The sequence below is a fragment of the Armigeres subalbatus genome, chromosome 2 (assembly GCF_024139115.2).
Source record: "Armigeres subalbatus isolate Guangzhou_Male chromosome 2, GZ_Asu_2, whole genome shotgun sequence".
NCBI lineage: Eukaryota > Metazoa > Arthropoda > Insecta > Diptera > Culicidae > Armigeres > Armigeres subalbatus.
The window spans coordinates 432140589-432159887 of NC_085140.1; the positions used below are offsets into that span (position 1 = coordinate 432140589).

Here is a 19299-nt window from a genome sequence, read left to right on the forward strand (position 1 = left end):
AGTGTATTTTCATGCACATATTTGGAGCATGCAAATAAACGTAACATTCAATCGATCTCACTATTCGTTTAAATCGAAATAAATTTAAACGGTGCTTGCTTGTAAAATTCAATCAAATTTAATTGAATATCGAATGTTAATTCGATTGATGGGGTAACCTGCAGTTTTACACGTCGTTGAATTTTCAAAATTATTTGCTGTGCATAATCCAATGCCAATTCAGCGCTTTATGCGTTGTTGAACTTTATTTCATAATTACCAATGAGTACCATGCAACAATTCCGATCATTAGTAGCCAGTGCATAACTCACTTACTAAGCTTAATTACAAAATATTTCAAACCCAAAACACTATTTCAGGTGCATACTATACTTAGTTACACTTTTATCGACTCCATAATTCACATATTACATTGTTTCACGTCATACCTTCATTAGCGAAGCACTCGGCCGTTGAAATCGACCGAACCGATACGGCAAAAAAATTTCCCAATTAAACCACCCGTTCCGCCCGGTTCGACTAACAAGCTTGCATGTTTCCGATTAAAGGGAATAAAACCAGGCGTTAGCATTTATTTAATATTTTACTATCACTCCAATAAAATAAACACAAACCCTTTCGGGTTTGCCGGTCCGTGTATAATTCTGCTGCTGCGTCGAAGCGAATATAAAATTCTGCACATAAAACAAAATTATGGCCGCCAACAACAGGCTGCCCATATACTCCATTGCTTCCCATCGTCGTTGTCGTCGTTCCTATCGTCGTCGTCGAAGATGTAATAAAAAATAAGCGCAAATCAATCCTCACTCGTTTGAGCACTGCGCGTTTGTACAATCTATTTAAAATCATTAGTTGAATAAAGACAGCTTGGTTTCAAAGTATAGATATTGTTAGTTCGATTCCGATTGCGAGTGCGCAAAAACATGGAACCCCTTGCGTACAGTGGCGTATGTTTGACAGAAAATCGGATAATATCTAATCTGTTGCCTAATACTGGAGAGCTTACTCTGTTGGAGTTGTTCTAAGTCATCAGAAGACCTCCTGGAGATCGGTGACCTTTTAATTGGTCCTATTCGCTCAAATACCTTGAACATCAGTAAAAGTTATAGAAATTTTGTGAAAAAAAAAATATAAGAGATGTCTCCAAATATTTTTAAATATAGTAGGCCTGCTATTCAAAAACATCTTCGCAGCTTCTGTTCAGCTTCTTCCCAAAGTTCCTCCACTGCTAGTTGCGATAATCTATTCGGAATTTGAGCTCGAAGTGAAATGCGACTGTTTGTAGATAAGTATATCCCACGAGCGAATGCCGTCCGGACAGTGCTTATTGATGTCCAATAATAAACGTGTAATGTTCGAACAATTTCCAGCTCCAGGTCTGTCTTCGTTACCGTTTCGAAATCGACTCTATTATATGCCTGCTCGTTCCCATACCACCTTACCCGCTAATTCCCGGACGGGCGAACCAACCAATACCCCCAGTTTCGCAGTATTAATGAAAACATATTTATTGGCAATCATATTTGCATTAATTAAATGCTTAATTGCCGCACCGTTCCTTGTAATCGCTGTCATCGTCGTCGTCGTCGAAGAAAAGATCTCACGCTGGGAAGTACACGATCGACGACGACGACGACGGGGTCCTACCGTATCTCGATCCAGTTGATCCAGTTGAGAGCGGTGCGCCCGCTGTCGGTCGTTGTGTGATGACTAAGCCTCAACTAACATATCTACCCTCTACCCACATATTAGATCGGAGGTAGAGATCTAATGCGGGGTACCGGAGAGACTTCCCGTACTTAACTGTAGTTTAACTAGGCCTCGGAGGTCGATCACGCACTCGAGAGTGCGCTTTTGGAGAAGGGAGGCTGACGATTACCAGGTGGGCGTTTGGACGGTGACTGCACAGCCAGCGAGATGAATGGTTCTGGTGATCAATAACGCAATCGGCGGCTCTGTTAATTGAAACGGATAACAGGGTAGGAAAATCACCCCTGACTTGGAGCTGATTTGCATATTCACACTAGTTGGCGAGCTAGGCACACGGACGGAGTCGCCGAGGTGTGAGAAACTCGGGAGATTGCTTTGCAAACAAACTGTAGTTCTGATGCGAGATGAGTAATTTCCGGGAAATTGATTTACGTAAAAGCGCTCGTTGGATAACGTTGATATTGTCGCAATGATAGAAGCGGATATCGATTGGATTGTTTGGTGTTACCCGCCATATGGGCGATAAGCTTCATTGATGTGGACAGCAAGTACCGTAATCCGGGAGCAAAATTATCACTTCATTATGATTTCGTTTGAAACGAAAATCAAATATCAGCGAAAAGTAAATATCACCGATCTAAATTCTTCCGCGTCATCACTATTTCCAGACCGGTCTATCAATTGCCGTAAAAAATGTTTATCCGTAAGTGTTGAGAATTGCTAATTTCCAAATCACTGAAAATTAAATCAACATGTTGACAAAAATCCTAGCTATTAGATTTTATATTGAAGATTACGAGTTGATTGTTCATCCGATTCTGAAATATTCTTTTTTATTAATGCATCCTGTAGAAAACCAGCTCTAAATTAATTTGACAAAACCAAACTTGGAGAAGCTAGGTTTGTAGCAATGTTACCGTAAATAACGAACTTTTTAAGTAATTGCAATAATCATCTACTATTCCTTGTAATTGATTTTTATTTTATTCTGGCACCCGCTCTAAGTAAACGGCCCACAGTGCAATGTCGTCTTTTTTCTTATTTTTTTTTCTCATTATATTTAAACCACAAAAGTAAGGTGATCTTTAGTGCCTCGTATCTGAATTAATAATTTATGCATTCGTAAGTAAAATTGTCCATTAATCTAAGTTACCAATCGCTCTTTTTATAAAAGTAAGTACCGTGGGGGACCGAAATCCTTCGCCCTTATGAGATATCAATAAATTTAAGGGGTATCAAGGTCACTCCTTACGGAATCTAAGTTTAAAAGTGCTAGCGTTTTCGGGGGCACACCCCTCGATACGGAAGCAACACATAACTGTCATTTTTGTTATTTCACGCATGCTGCGACGCAGCAAAGCTAAATCAACAAAAATGACAGTTGTGCGCCTCCTCCGTATCGAGTGGTGTGTCCCCGAAAACGCGAGCACTTTGAAACTTGGATTCCGTGAGGAGTGTCCTTAAGGTAATTAATTTATCTCATCCTGTCCTTATTCTTCACACTAAGCTTTTCGAGCATTGGAATGGGAAGTAGGCTTTGGTATTAACACTACAATAATCAAAAACACATTGCTTCAAGGCAAACGCGGCTGTAAGGCGCAATTTACTCGCGTTTATGGTAAACACGTACTAAAATTGACTGTGTTTAAACCCAATTTACAATAAAAATAGTTGAATCAGTGAAATATTGAACTATTTGCAGTGGTCTGCTATAGTTTGAATATTTATCCAGAAAAAAGGCTGTACAGATTTTGATCCTTTGATTCGAAATCCGTCCACGTGAACATAATTCAGGAGGTGATTGTTCATTTATTTATCAAGTTTTTCCTAGTTTTTAATGCGTAAAAGTGGAACACTTCAAAAATAGAGGCCCTTGTGAACCGGTTAAGGTTTCGTTTGCATTCAATGAGTATTTTCTACAGGCATTAACATATGCTGAAGTACTTAAGTGTACGGATTTCGATGCCCCACGGTATCATTCTTTCTATTAGAAAAACAATTGTTGGTGCTGATATCATAAGCAGCAGTTATTAGCATGTTTCGGAGTGCAATCACTTTCTCCTCAACATTGAGGCAGTTGAATGTGATCGAACAGCGTCCATCCAGCGGAGCAATCTCTGAAAGCAGTTAAAATTCATTTGGTTCTCAAGGGTTTTGCGAAAATGACTAAAACACGTTGTTTCCGTTGTCAACCAAAGCATCAAAGGTGCTAAATCAACGATCAGGATCAAAGGAAGATGCATTTTTTGCCAAGAATATATTTTTTTACTATAAGCAGCTGTTTTGAATACTGAGGTCTTCATCATGGAGTAAATAATTTTTCTATAAGAAAAATCAGGATTTTTTTATATCTGTTTTCCGAATATTGACATACAAAGTTGAAGCGCAGCTTATTTAAAACTTTTGCATGCAACGTTTCGACTTGTACCTAAATCAGACAGAACTTGGTTCTCGATGAATATTTTTAAGCTTTTCGGTTTATGAAACTTCTTTTATCTGCTATGTTTATTTTTAGGAATTTAAACTAATTTTGAGGTTCTAAAGAATTCTCAGTAAATCCAGGAAAAGTGAGGCTGAAAAAAAACATTTGCATTTGATAATTACATTGATGGATAAAGTGGAAAGTATTTCTTATTTCGTGATAAAAATAATGAAATAAACTAAAATATTTAAAAATGACAATAATAGAAAAAATGATAACGAACTTGAAATTCAATCGTAGTCGGCATTTGAAATGCCAGCATACTAAGAAGCTAATGAGAAGAAATTTGAAATTCAATCTCAGTAGGCTGACAGGGAATTCTAGATTATTCGAACGGTGATAATAAATGATAATCATTCAGTGTTCTATTTTTTGAGGCGTGAACATGCGAATTATCCTTCGGTGTTCTGCGCTTGTTTTCGTTGGTAAAAGGCAAATCGGAAGACGGATTTGCTAGGGTACGACAGACCATATAGTAGCACACATGTTTCAGATTCAGTCACAAATAAGTCGCAGCAAGCAAATTCGCTTAGATGGTGCTGCTTGGGCTTTCTGCCAAGCGACCATTTCTGTCAAACTGCATTTTCGGCCAAATGACCTAACCACTTTTTCAGCAAAATGACATTTCCGACCATTGGACTTTTTCGGTCCCATAGACCTTTCTGTCAAATAATTATTTCGGCCAAACATTTTTTTCGGCCAAATGATCTGTTCGGCCAAACAACATTTTCGGGTATATTACCATTGACCACCCGTATGACTACATGGCATTTTCGGTCAAATGGCCTTTTAAGTCAAATGATCATTTCGGTCAAACGACATTTTCGACATAATGATCTATTTCTCGGATACTTATTCAAAAGGACGTATGTGATTTTGTAAACAAAGTTTCAAACGTCGATTTGTCCAATCTGATGGCAGTCCCACGCAAACCAACACCACCAACAGCTAGCCGAAGCCTTCCCCTTTCTGTCTATTGTGATGGTTTGCATGAGAGGGCTATCAGATTAAACAAATCGACGTTTGAATCTGTTTACAAAATCACATACATTCTTTTGAATAAGTACCCGAGATTTGATCGCAAAACGACTTTTTCGGCCAAATGACCAATTCGGTCAAACGTTTTTTTTTTCGTTTCGACCACTTTTGACCACATGGATTTCGGCCTAACGGTTCGTTCGGTTATATGGTATATGCGGTCAAAACTTTCCGGCCAAATGACTTTAGGCCGAACGATCCTCCCCCGTAATCATCTTACTGAAGCATTAGCATTGAGCAATTCGCACAAATTCGTAGGTGGTACAAGCCAAGACTATTGTATGAGAGTAGCATCACTTTCATCCGTTAACACAGATATTGATTTGGGACTAACCATTATCTCTTAGATGGAAGCAATGCACTTTCCAATAGTCGAGATCTGTCCTGGCCACGTCCTTGCGAATGCTGAGGAAGGGGAAGGATGGTTTGTTGGACACCTACTTAAGAAAGATGTAGAGAACTCTACGACCTCTCATAGATGCCACGGGAGGTTTTGGGTTTGTGTGGAAGGTTATAACAGTAGGAATCGTTTTTGGTAGAACGTGAAAAACAGAAATAACTAAGATAGAAATACAAAGTAGGAAAGGGACGAGCCTGGAAATGGGTATAGACTTTATGGCAGAGATTCGACTTGGTTAACGGGTTGCCAATGTGATAGGGAAGATTACATGTTTGATGCAAGGAAGAAGATATATCCGTTCATTTCCATTTTTAACAGAAGGCTGGAATAGTTAAGTAGAAGGTATAGGATAGCATATAAGAAACGGAATGAACTCCAGATTTTCAGTTCTAGCGATTGCTACTTAGAACATGAGAAGTACAAGGAAAGATATGAAGTAGGACAATGGAACGGGACTGGGCTGGCACCTACGACCCCCTGCGTATGAGGCTATTGGTTTGTTATTATTCATAGCATTAATTGATATTTAAATGATATTTTGGTGCAAATTTATGATATTGTTGCTTGTTCCATATCATGTTTTGTTCTTCTGTTGATGGCTTCTGCCATGAGAATCTTTCTTTTCCACAATTTTTCGGTCGACCCACTAACATCTTTTTAAGACCCAATAAAAATGCCACATGTGGCAGTTTTTTAATAAGTGTGATTCCTGCAAAAATAACTATGAAAGCAAATATGTTTTATGATTTCCCAAGTTTATTTGACATGTTTTGAATACATTTATTCAATGTGTCCACCCTGATTTTCAATAACCTGCTCCAAGCGGGGTTTGAATCTAGAACACACGGTCGTAATATACGAAGCTGACATTGAGGCCCATGGCTTGCGAATGGATGATTTGAGTGAATCCACACTGGGATGAGAGGTTTCACATGCCTTAGCCTGAATATTAGCCCATATTGGATAATCCAGTGGAACCGAACACCATAACTCCTGCAGGTTGTTTGGTGGTAAACTTAACCTTTATGTGCTCAGGAACTTCCTCGACCTTCTTGTAGGTAGCGCTTCACCCTAGCCCTAGACGAAGCCTTCAAGTCATCTTTTACCAACCGTTGCATCGAGGTTTTGGAGATATTTGCTGCTTTTGCCAATTTCCGGATCGATCTAAAAGAATTCATTGCAATTTTCTTCTTGACCGATTTAATGACCCCTGGAGTGCGTGTCAAGCGCGGACGACCACTTCCTGGCTTCCGTGGATGTGGTCCATCAAGCAGAAATCGTTTAATCCAATGAACAGTGGCCGGTGGCAACCCTCTTTTATTGGCTTTTGGGCTACAAGCAAACTTGTGACTAAATCTTTTGCGAACATTTTTGAACTTTTTTAAAGAAACTCACTGTTTTGTTTACGTCAATTGACAGTAGAGATTCCAACGAGTTCACACATCATAACACTAGTGAAAATTCTACCCAAAAATAAGTTGAAAACAATGTCTTATTTTTTTTTATGGGTCATACTTACACACAAATGTTCTGCCAGTTAATATATCTCTCTATTCCCAATCTAAATGATAACCAATCTAAGCTACCGAGACCAACAACCTCCTTTGTCGGAACTCTCACATGGTCACATCTACGACATATGTTCGAAATATTCATTTTTAACTTTTTTAGACTAGATATCTACCCATAGATTGTTTGATAGTTTAGAGATAACTTCCTTATTTTGATTTTTTTTTTTTCATTTTTGTTCTGCGAAACCGAACCAAACGCCTTTTCGACATATTTGTGATGCTTTGTTCGTAAACGGAAAGGTATACTCGTTCTTAAGTAACAACGGATGTCATACAACTCTTCCTTTCCTTGCTCAATGACTCTTCAGTAGTTAGATCTATCTATCTTTCGATTCCTTGTGCAACTTCGAATCGTTCTGATCAATAACGGGATATTTATCAACTATCAAGTACTGAATACTGTATGTTTATTTTGCTATTATTACGTTTAAAACTAAGCTATCAGGATCCCAGTATTTGGGTGAATTACAACGAAGGAGTGATTCCGATGAAGACGACTAAATTGCGCGATTTTATAGAGCACCACATTCAAGAACGACTTCATCGTTCGATACTAATTGGCACAACCGAAATCTGCCCATCGCCAGTAATTAATTTAATTTCTCACGTAGTTGTACAGCTCCAGCAACGCTAAATCTGTCGGAAAAACAAATCATCAACATAGAAATCCTTGCAGAGAATTCGTGCAGGCTCCCGAAAGTTATGTATTTTATCCTTAGCCAACCCGTTTAGCGAAAAATGAAGGTGCCATATTAGTGCGCATCATTGGAGGATCGACATACTATCCAGTGTCCTCCAAAACCTGCCAATAAATTTGTGGAATGTCGACGATGACGTGCAAAATGGCATGTTTTTGTAAACGCAGGATAATAATTGATCTCAGGTATTTTTGGATGATAAAGACCGACCATTTGACAAACGTTCAGAAATGGTCCCGTGGCAGACTTGCATGGCGCATAAAACACAACTCGCAAATTTATTGTTGTGCCATCCTCTCGACTGATCGTATAATAAGGTACATGGTTCGTGTCTGTAGGCTGTGAAACTTTAGCTGGCTACGAAAACCTTTGAAAAACCTATTTGCATATATTGTAGAGCGCATTGCCGTGCTTCAATCCATCTAACGTCACGAACGAATCGGATATTTTGACGCTTCATTTGGATCTATGCAGCGTCACACGAATCAGCCTAATAAGCTTTGCCGGAGAGCCATATTCTAGCATTAAATTCCACAGTTCGTTCCGGTTCACTGAGTCGTACAATGCCTTAAAATCCAAAAACAGATGATGAGTCAGCGAGTTGTATTCCCGGAATTTTCAAGGATTTGTCGCAGGGCCTGAGCCTTTGTTGGTCGTACTTTTTGAAAACCGCTTTGGTATTCGTCGACAAAGGTCTTCGTAAACGGACGTAGTCTGCGGTATTGAGGAGTGTTATACCTCGATAGTTATCACAATCGAGTCTGTACCCTTTCTTGTAGATAGGACATATGAGGCTATCAAGCCAGTTCGAAGGCATTTCTTCACCCTCCCAAATTATTTCAATCATTTGGTGGCATATTGCCGTTCTTCAGCTCTCGAACAGCTTTTCTCACTTCGTCTAGCGTTGGTGTCTCCATTGATTATCCATCATCCTTAATCCTGATTCTGTTTGTGTCCTCTCTGTCCGATTGTCCATTCAACAATAACTCAAAGTTCTCCTTCCACCCTGCTCGCTCGGTCAACAGATATCCGGAGCTGCCATTGATCATGACTGGCGCCGGTTCGCTTTTCTTGCATATCTTTCGTATATCCCTTTTCGTCGTGCCCCCGTTTCTTATGTCGGTGGAGTATTTTTTTTCTCAGCTGTCCTTAGTGTCGTGACTCGCCATTTTCTTCTGTGGGATTTTCAAATAAAATTACACTTTTTTGCACTACTTAGAAAACACGTTTATTTCACTTGAAATTTTCCAACAAACTGATTCAAATCTCCGCGCCTGCTGCGATAAACCAATTTTTCTGAAACCATGCCCATTCCTATTCAAATCCCATTTTACAAAATATCCTACGCCTGCTGCGATTCGAGTTGCTTTTTCTTTTCTATACCCGTTAATTCACACAATTTTCAAATATTCACCGCCTACTGCAATCCACCCATTTTCAATTATCATGTCCGTTTAAATTTGCATACATTATATACATACAATTTGTATACATCGTGCCCAATGCGATCAATTCGTCATATTCGTTCATGAATGCTTTTTTTTATAATAATGTTAGTTTCCTGTTATTCACCAACTAGAAACTATTCGATTCGTTTATTTATATATCTGTTTTTAATATTCTTTATTTTACGAAAGTCACTAATTTTACATGTTTAAAAAAAAAAATTCTCTGCTTCTATCTGCGCTTTGGCATTCCACATCAAACCACTAACCAGCCTTGGTTTCCATCTGTGGTAACAATCACCTATGTGGCTATTGAATGGACCGGATTTGTTGCCACAATGCGTTCAAATTTTCTCCAGTTGGGTGTCCTCCGATTCTTACGTCGAGCTTATGAACATATACGTTAATAATTATTTTAATCTGTCAATTTAGACCTTATGTATGTAAATAATGTTATCCACATGCAGTACAATCATTATATATTTTTTACTCACTAATTATGTTGATTGTTGCGTTACAATGTAAGGCAACATTAAATTTATCTCATTGATACAAGATAGTGAATTTTTGAAATATATTTTATTATTGCAAAACACGTCATTCACAATACCACGCACTGCATGACTTAGTTCATAAATACCCCACGTTTAGTCCTTCAACTACGAAGCAACACGTGCACGAACCCAAATGCCACAATGTAATCATTCGACAACATGAAATCTACTCCTCCCTTCGGCATTTCTTCGACTAACTACAATGCCCTTGATTTAATGCTTTCCGGCTAAAGAACGTTAAAACCACAGATACATATAGCTCGAACCGTTGATAATTCATCACGAACGTCGAAAATCAAATCCATTTCCGAAGAGAATGTAAAAATGTTGCCTCCCGACCCGATCAGTCAGTGCAGTGTAGGAAGACCGCGGAGTGCTCCCACACTCTGGTTCGACCCATAATGCGAGTGTGTATATCCCAGCAGCACAGTCATCCATCCATCCATCCCACCGAAAAGGTGAAACGATGACGACTCAGAAATTAAGAAGAAATCAAATCTCCACAAAGCATTTTTTTTACGAGATTTGCCGTTTACTCCCCTCGTTTCAATTTTCCGTTCTTCATTATTTTGGAGTTGACTTCAATTTGAGCAGCAGTTGGTTCCGCGGCTTCATCAGAATACCGACCGACCACAGCAATATTCATACCCGAGGAAAACAACCGCATCTTCAATCGTCCGGCCGGCCCCAGAGATGATAATGATGATAATACGCAGAAGGATCGTTCGACGTTTCGGGGGTTTCGATGGAAGATGGAAGTCGTCGCGTCGCCATCCAGCCAGTGAGGAAATGGAAACAGATTATGGAACCCGACTCGCCGGAGAGTTATTAATGCCCGGTCCCGGTTCGAATCGAACCTCCACCGCCGCGCCGCCGGTCGCCATAGAACTCGGAATTCGTAGAAGGCAAAATGATAAAAATATTATGACGAATTGCGGTCATCAAATGTATCGTTCCCCGCGTACACATGGAGGAAGAAGGGGGTAAAGTGCGATGGATTTCGTTGTGGAGGTTTGGGTATTATCTTTTCTGTGGTTCTGGGCTGCCTTGCGGTCATGAGTAAGGTGATTACGATTTTAGTACCGAAAGGGGAAGAAATATCAAATTAATCATTCGTTGATGTATGAAGTGATGGTCGGTAAGCCGAAAATTGTAATATAATTGCTGCGATGAGTGTAGTGGAATTTATGGTTGGTGCTGAGCTTTATAAATGATTCTTTACATTGTAATTTAGGATACAAATCTGCTTGCGTATATATGACATAGTCGATATTTCTAAATTGTAAGAACCTCTTTTAATTCAATTAGTTTGAATTCAATTCAATTCCACCTTATTTTAATTAAAAATTGAGGGGAAAGTTCGAAATGATACTTTATACATTTTTTATTTTGTTATACATTTTTTATTGTTGCAGGTATGTTTCGGCAGAGATCATCTCCCGAATGTTACGTGAAATAATTAGACAAAAGACAGCTCGGCTATATATATAAAAAAATATGAAAATGTTGAATGATTTATTCTAATTTATGACAATGCTCGTAGTTATCATCTGGTACACTAATCTTAGAGCCCATTTCTTCTCTTCTGTTTAACTCTTGAGCGGGCATTACCCTTACAGTGAGTAATCAATCCTTAAAAACTACCTGCACAAACTCGCAAATTATTATCTTCCTTTTCTAATAAAAGAACATCCGTTTTCTCTATAATCAGAATCAAGACGCCAAGAGAATTAAAAATTTGAAAATATTCTGTACATATTGAGCTTTTACAAAGTTTTGCTTTCAAACCTCGCGTCTTATTTATGCTAAGGAAGCTTCAATATTTCACCGAAGCAAAATCATTTTCTAATGTGTTTTTCTTTATTTCGGTTTTGATCAACAAGGCGTTTTGAATATATCTCCCTTACGCCAAATATCCTTCGAATCATCATGAAACAATAAATATGTAAAGTCAAAAGCCATTGAAATAGCATAAATACCAAAGCACACTGGAGTTAATCCAATCACGAAATGCTTTTTTTCCGGGGAAACAAAACCACAGAGCACACAACGCCCCAATCGAACTCGAGCAAGGCGTGCAATCTGTTCCGGTTCGGAATCATCAGAGCCACAACACTGACTGTCGGTGATGGGGAGAACCGGCAGCCAGAACAGGATGTCTTTTTTTGTCTGTATGCAGATCAACTGAGCTCTGTCAAGGGGCGGATATGATGAGGGGGGGGGGGACTCTCTGATAGCATTTCTGGGACGTTTTTCGACGGATGATGCGGGGTGAAGTATTGAATTATCCGCCTCAATGATTACCGATTATGTTCCTCCGCTCCTCTCCTTGCCTGAGTCAGAACTGAGCCGATTTTTTTTTCGTCAGCTATGTTTCCACCTCCAGTCCCATTCTTTACATGTGGTGCGGGATGGAAATGCGTGTGGGTGAGATAGTTAAAAGACGAATGGCACTCGATTATTTCATTGCTCTCTTGTCTTTTCCGCCTCATCCTTTTCCCATTCTGAACGACGAGCATCGAGATCATGACGATGTTGATGATATTGATCGTCGAATGGGTTTTAGAGTGTGCTTGAAGAGCAGTTTTGGTTTTGAATCCGATTTCGGAGATCTTCTTCTTATTGTCGTACCACTTTTGTTCGAATCCCGAAAATTAATGTTTATTTCAATGATGTTTCCGCTATGGGCCACAAATTGGAATTTTAATGAACTTTCTTCAATTGAAAATTAATAATCGCAACACGCCACCAGATAAGTAAGATGTAATTGAATGAATCAGCTTAATTCAGTTTAGTTGACAAAACAAATGTTGTATTCAATCTATAACATTTGTGAAATACAAATGTTCACATTCTGTTATTATGAATTCGGACCACCTTTTCAAGAATATTATCCTGAGAAAATTTTTAATTTGTTTATATTCAATATATTCTTAGTGTTCTACTTTTGTCGAACAATTTCGATCGGTTACCCACAGTGCTACGCTTCTGCACGGGTCTTGCTTTGATGGGATGAAGAATCACTCTCAGTGGGGCCCATCCATCGTGCAGCCATGGCGGGTAGGCACCAATTGGAAAAGTTGAATGATAAAAACCATTCCTGGAAGCGGAGATAAAAAAGGAACTCAGAAATGAATTTCTGATGAGATTGATGAAAGGAGAAGTCGTATTTCTAAACGCAATGATACGGATGAGTCGATCCGTCCGTTGCTCGGAAAGGAAATTGGCTTAGTCATTAGGTATAATATGGAGGATTGAGGAATTATCATACCCATACTGTGAACTTGTTCTCTTCGTTAAGGGAAAAAGAAACATCTTGCACTGCCGCTATCAAATTGAAATCTAATTTGGAAACTTCTTTTTTCTCCTCCTTCTTCGCAGGAAATCCTCTCGCAGTCGTCCGAGAAGCTGGAACACCTGATCGCCTCCTCACCTGCCTCGTTAGCAGCGAAAGCGTCCGCCGAGCAGGACGCGATAGCCGCCCTCCAAGCGCTACGCAACAACAACAATCATACAGCAAAGTCAGTTACCTCAGTACTTAGTAAAACGCATCTACAAAACCTGGAAGCGAATTCCGTATCTGTGATCCCGATTGAGAGTATGAAAATTACGTCGTCCTCCAATCAACAACATCAGCAGCAGCAGCATCCGTCGATAATCCATCAAACGATACACCTGCACCATCCCCAGCAACAGCAGCAGGTGCCTCAACAGCAGCAAATACAGCAACTACCAAAACAGCACCAACACCACCAGCAACAGCACCAACAGCAGCAGCAGCTGATACAGGTCAAAAATTTGACCCAGCTGCAGCAAGAACATCTCGAAACCGCAGCGGTATTAATGGACATTAGTAAAAAAGTGATAATCTCGCCACCCAGTTCGAACCCACAGTCGCCCAGTTTGATTGCCGAGCAGCAGCAGCAGCAACAGCAGAAACAACAGCAATCGCAACAACAGTATCAACATACTATTAATAACAACAACAATCAACCACAACTGCAAAGTATTAAGTCTTCTGTGATAAAGGTAAGTTCGACGCTTATAAAAAGCAATTGTTTTCTTCCATTTTCCGTTAAATTATTGTAAAAAATCCGCTCACTAACATAGTTAACACAATCCGTTTCTCCAGCCCGAGCTGTACTCGCATTTTTGTTCATTTTGTAAAAAGCCTGTGAATCGTTCAAAAAGCTCAATTTACTGTATCTAATTCCCCAACATCAAAATGGTAAGCTGAAAAAAATTGAATTTGTGGGGAGGATTGACAAACGATTTACAAAATCAACCAAAATGCAAATGTTACAAATATGCGATCATGGGCAGTGTACGTTTTCGAGTACTGCTAAATCACATTAAAGCAAAATAGTTATTTATGAAACAGACCCCAAAAAATGATTTTTTGCAGCAGGAGTAGCACATTGACTAAAATCCGCATTTTTCAGAAAATAACCTAAAGATTTTTTTTTTGGGAATTTTCTTAACGGCCAAACAACGGTCAAGTTTGAGAGTTTGGAAAATTTTCTCTGATGCTGTGTAGTCGTCGACTTTGATTACCGAACTATCCTCTCGATAAAACAACCACGGTTAAAATAACAAAACGTATAGTAGAAGAAAAAAAATCTATGACATCGCATTGTAAACTATTCCTGCTAGAGGTAAGCCAGCCTTGAGCTGAAAGCCTTTTTAACAAAGACAATAATGATGATAGCTATTCCTATTCCGGATGGCAACTTCAGAACATGTTTTCTTTTTGCTATCAATATGATTTCAGCATGTACTCTGGCATCTACATAATCCGAATTTGCAGAATCAACATTTCCTGTCAAAATTTTTATTTCGTCATATTGTCTCAATCGATCTTTCCGCATATTTAAAGCTAGGTACCTTTCACACTTTTCGTTTTGAAAATAATTAGAAGCATCGGCAAATATGGGTGTTGTATGGGAAGTTTGCTTTAATCAAGTGAAAGAATCGAATGAGACATTTTTTTATAGAGGACTATGACAGAGATGCATCTCCACAGCTCGATATTGAGGAAACCATCGAGATGGGGAAAGTACGGACAGGGAGAAATTGACGAAATTCGTACCAGATCGAAAAAAAGTTCGTTAGATTGAAAAACGACAACAAGACAATTGTCATTGAAAGCGAAAATAAAAATAGTTTTGGTTGTAACTTTTTTGTCTTTCAAGATTTTTTTTCGCAACTTTAACCAAAAGAAGCGGAAAACGGGCTTGGTGGTCATATGGCAACCGCCTCTGTCTTATATGAAGGAGGTCGTGGGTTCACTCCCAGGCCCGTTCCATTCCTTCTACTTTGTATCTTTTCATGTATGTACTTTCGCATTTTGTTCCACCATTTGATTGTGATTTTACAGATAGGTATTTCAACTTCAACAGTAAGGTCGTCTTCAGAATCTCGTACTTGACTCGACAACGAGCTTTTAATAATTTTCTGTTCGTATATAGAAATTATTCTAAAGTTTCAGAATTTTGAAAGCAGGATTGATGAAACTGTTAACGGAATTGAGCAATAAATTTTCTTGTGTAGCATACTTGTCATAGACGGGTGCGCTATATACGCCCAAATCAAGTCTTACATAAAGCCTGTACATAGTAAATTTCGAACACATAGAAACTGTCCATAGGATTTATCACCATTTCATCAATTTGATCGAGAGTTAAACATGCTAAAATCATCTTATATATCGTAGATATTCATCTCTCATATAAATGAATAATTTGTAGGAAAATGTTTGTGCCGCTTTGATGAGATATTGTTTTCTATGTATTTTAGTATTGTATTTGTAGAATTGAGAATGTGTTGTGTACTTTGTGAAAACGTTTTGTTCAATTTAAAGTTTTACTGTGCTAACTTGAATGTACTTTTTTTTATTCCTTTATTTATTTGATAGGCACTCTGTGTTACTTAACCGCTACTGTGCCGATATCTACTGTGGTATTCTGCTGTACAGAATCCACACAGAATCTATTTTTAGATATTCCATTACTCATTTATTGTTGTCGTTGCCAGTCCATCTTATCGTGAGTCCATTGTGTCCGTTTGTCCATGTCGTGTATCCAATTATCGTTGCATTGAATGTACTGATGATTGTAATATAATTTAAGTAGTTCTATAAGACCAGCAGGTCAGTTGAATGTAATGACCATAAATAAATAAATCTCAGTGGTTTTCGAAAATAAAAAAACGCATTGGTTGAAAAGTGTTACAGTGTTAACATGGACAATCTTTATTTGAGTTGCTACAACCAAATCTTTCTGAATTGTGTCTTACTCGGGTTAAATCCATTGTGAAAACCAGCACTCTCTTTGAAATTTAATCTCAAATTCTCCAAAGTCCCTAATGGAAAAAAAATATTGTAGTGGTTATTTACGAAAAAAAAATTACCCGTATCGTCCGGTAGATATTTTTACGTGATGTGTTACGAAGTAAGATTTACTATGATCACATTGCACATTGGGCCACGTCGTAAAATTAGGAGGAAAAAACTATTTTCACCATAATGATAATATTTTAGGATCAAAGTGTCTTCAGCAAAGTCAAAGCTTATTATTTAAGCTTTATTTTGAAGTTTGTTGCAATAGGGTGGCCCCACTACATTTTAAGATAAATTTTTTAACTTCTATATTTCTAATTTTAGCATTGTACGATGTTCTAAAAAGCTGTTCCTTATTTAATTTTGAGGCACTTTGCTGAAGAAAACATTAATGTTGTCGTTTGTATCATTTGTTATGATAATTTTAAATAATTATGTTAGGGTGACCCTGAAAAATCAATATTTTGATCATAACTTTTTAGTTTTAATTTTTATCGAAGTGATGTCTTCTACAAAAATTTAGAACATAAAAAATGCACGTTTTGGTTACATAACCAAGTAAATTTGGTGGATTGCAGAGATATCACTGTTTTACTTGAAAAAAATACGTTGTTTTCAAATGCTTGTATTTTGGGGGAAAAAGGGGATCAATTTTTCCTGGGTTAGACAGAGGAAGGGCTAAGGATTGCTCTGCATATTTTGATATTGGGGAATTTGAGGGAATTTGAGGTTTTTGCATCATTTAAAAAATGGCTTTATGTACGAGGAAATCAAAATCATCAGTTCTAGAAGTCTTATAAAACCGAAAATTCCGCCCAATTCGTCAAAAACAAAATGTTTATAGTAATCATAGCTTCCTTATATATTTCCAGCGCATCTTCACTCAATATACCGATTGGTAGAATAACATGTTCAATAATATCAACGCTTATAAACGTGACAACTTCACTGTACAGACCGTAATCGTAAGTTGTTTACATCACTTGTTCAATCGATTTTACTTTAAAATCGTTAGGGTGGTATGGAAAATTAGGTTTTTCGAGCGTAGTTTTTTTATTTTACATTTATCTATTATTAGGGTGGTTCAAAAATTCGATTTTTCTCCACAACGATCACTCAATTCTGTCCCATGTTCTTAGTGTCCTCCGCGAATTTGAGTGAAATTTGATAACAACTGATTTAGCACGAGCCGTTTCAAGTGTGCATGGGAATTAGTATGGGGAAGTGGATTTTTCATCCTACTGATTATGGCGCTTCCCCATACAATCTAATCTAATCTAATCGAACACAAACGCAGCCAGTTCAAAGAAAGCATCCTGGAAAATCATTGAGTTAGATGACGCCCAATAATTTTTCTTGTCAATATTGAGGCTCACAGCATACCAGTGGTATGACATAAACTTCAAAGCGGCCAGGCCCACTGCGTTGTGTTTGCCGCAGAGATGATTCTTAGAGTTGTATCGTGTTCAAGTATTCACTTCAACATGATACATATCTCGAATCTACAGGGGTTGAAGGATGCGTGGACATACCGTACCATACGCACCGCGTTCTTTTTAAGTTCTTATTTTGGTAGTTGTATATAAATATGTAGTGAAATGAATAACATTTAGATCAGAAGTTATATCAAATTTTATATATATTTGTAGAATATAACAACAACTAGGAGCCGGAGTTAACTCAGGATGTACATCTCTTGTAGAAGAAGCTGGAAATTATATAGATTTTTTTAGTTATGAGTATCAGATAGGTTATGTGCCAGGACGTCGTCTGCATAAATGTTACATGTCAGGTTGTGCAGCTTTCATTTCTGGGATATTTTGTAGTGGGCTATGAAAATGTTAAATCATAAAAATATGAAGGTACATAATATTATAATATAAAAATAAAAAGCATGAAATTATGAAAATTTTATAATATGAAAATAAGAAACATAAAAATATAATATAATAAAAGAATGAAAATTGCTATATAAAAATAAAAATAGGAAAACATGAAATTAAAAAATGAAGATACAAAAATATGAGTACACAAAAACATAAAAGCATGAGAATATGAAAATATTGAAAATTTTATATTTTAAAGTTTTCAATACTTCCACAATCGCACGCCTCCATGCTTCCATGCACTCATATTTTTGTATCTTGTAATTGATGTTAAAGCATAAAACTTTGAAGATATGACAATAAGAAGATCTGAAAATAAGATAATATAAAAATATTAAAACACAAAAATATATATGGAAATATGGAAGTATAAAAAATTAAATCATAAAAATATAAAAATACAAAAATATGAAAACGGAAACCTGAAAATATAGAAATATATAAATATGCAAATTAAATTATAACAACATGAAAGTATAAATATATAATATAAATATATAATATAATATAAAGATTATGGCGCTTCCCCATACAGCGAAAAAAGAACCCACATGGCCAAAATCGCATGTTGATTAATCGTCACAATAATTAATTATCGGTTTAATCCAGCTTGCGAATCTTTGGTTATGATTATTGAACTTCTTCTTTTGTCAGTGCTATCTTTCGCGCCAAGAGCAGCAATGTTGCCTGTGAAGTAGTTTCGCGATAAGCTCCAAAGAACTACAACATAAATTAAAATCGATTACTAAATATTCGAACGATTATCCAAGTGATAATTCTTTAGGGCTCCTTTTGGCTATATTGGTTCTGTTTTCGCCAGTGCCTAATTGGAAAGTGCCATAATCAGTATGATGAAAAGTTCACTTTGCCCATACTAATTCCCAAGCAAATTTAAACGGCTCGTGCTAAATCAATTCCCGGAGGACACTAAGAACATGGGACAGAACTGAGTGATCGGTGTGGAGAAAAATAGAATTTTTGAACTACCCTAATATATATATCTAGATAAAAATAAATAAAAAATACACTAAAAAAACCTAATTTTCCGTACCACCCTAGCGATTTAAAAGTAAAATCGATTGAACGAGTGATGTATACAACCTACGATTACGGTCTGTTCAGTGAAGTTGTCACGTTGATAAGCGTTGATATTATTGAACATGTTATCCTACCAATCG

General features: G+C 37.6%; 1 protein-coding gene across 4 annotated transcripts in view; it reads left to right on the forward strand.

Moving 5' to 3' along the window:
* Window positions 1-19299, forward strand: part of LOC134213570 (putative uncharacterized protein DDB_G0288537) — an 816291-nt gene that overhangs the window by 777250 nt on the left and 19742 nt on the right. For all 4 annotated transcript variants that reach the window (XM_062692739.1, XM_062692740.1, XM_062692741.1 and 1 more), the window contains one exon: window positions 13280-13927. In XM_062692739.1, coding sequence (XP_062548723.1) covers window positions 13280-13927 — 648 coding nt within the window. The remainder of the gene's footprint in view (window positions 1-13279; window positions 13928-19299) is intronic.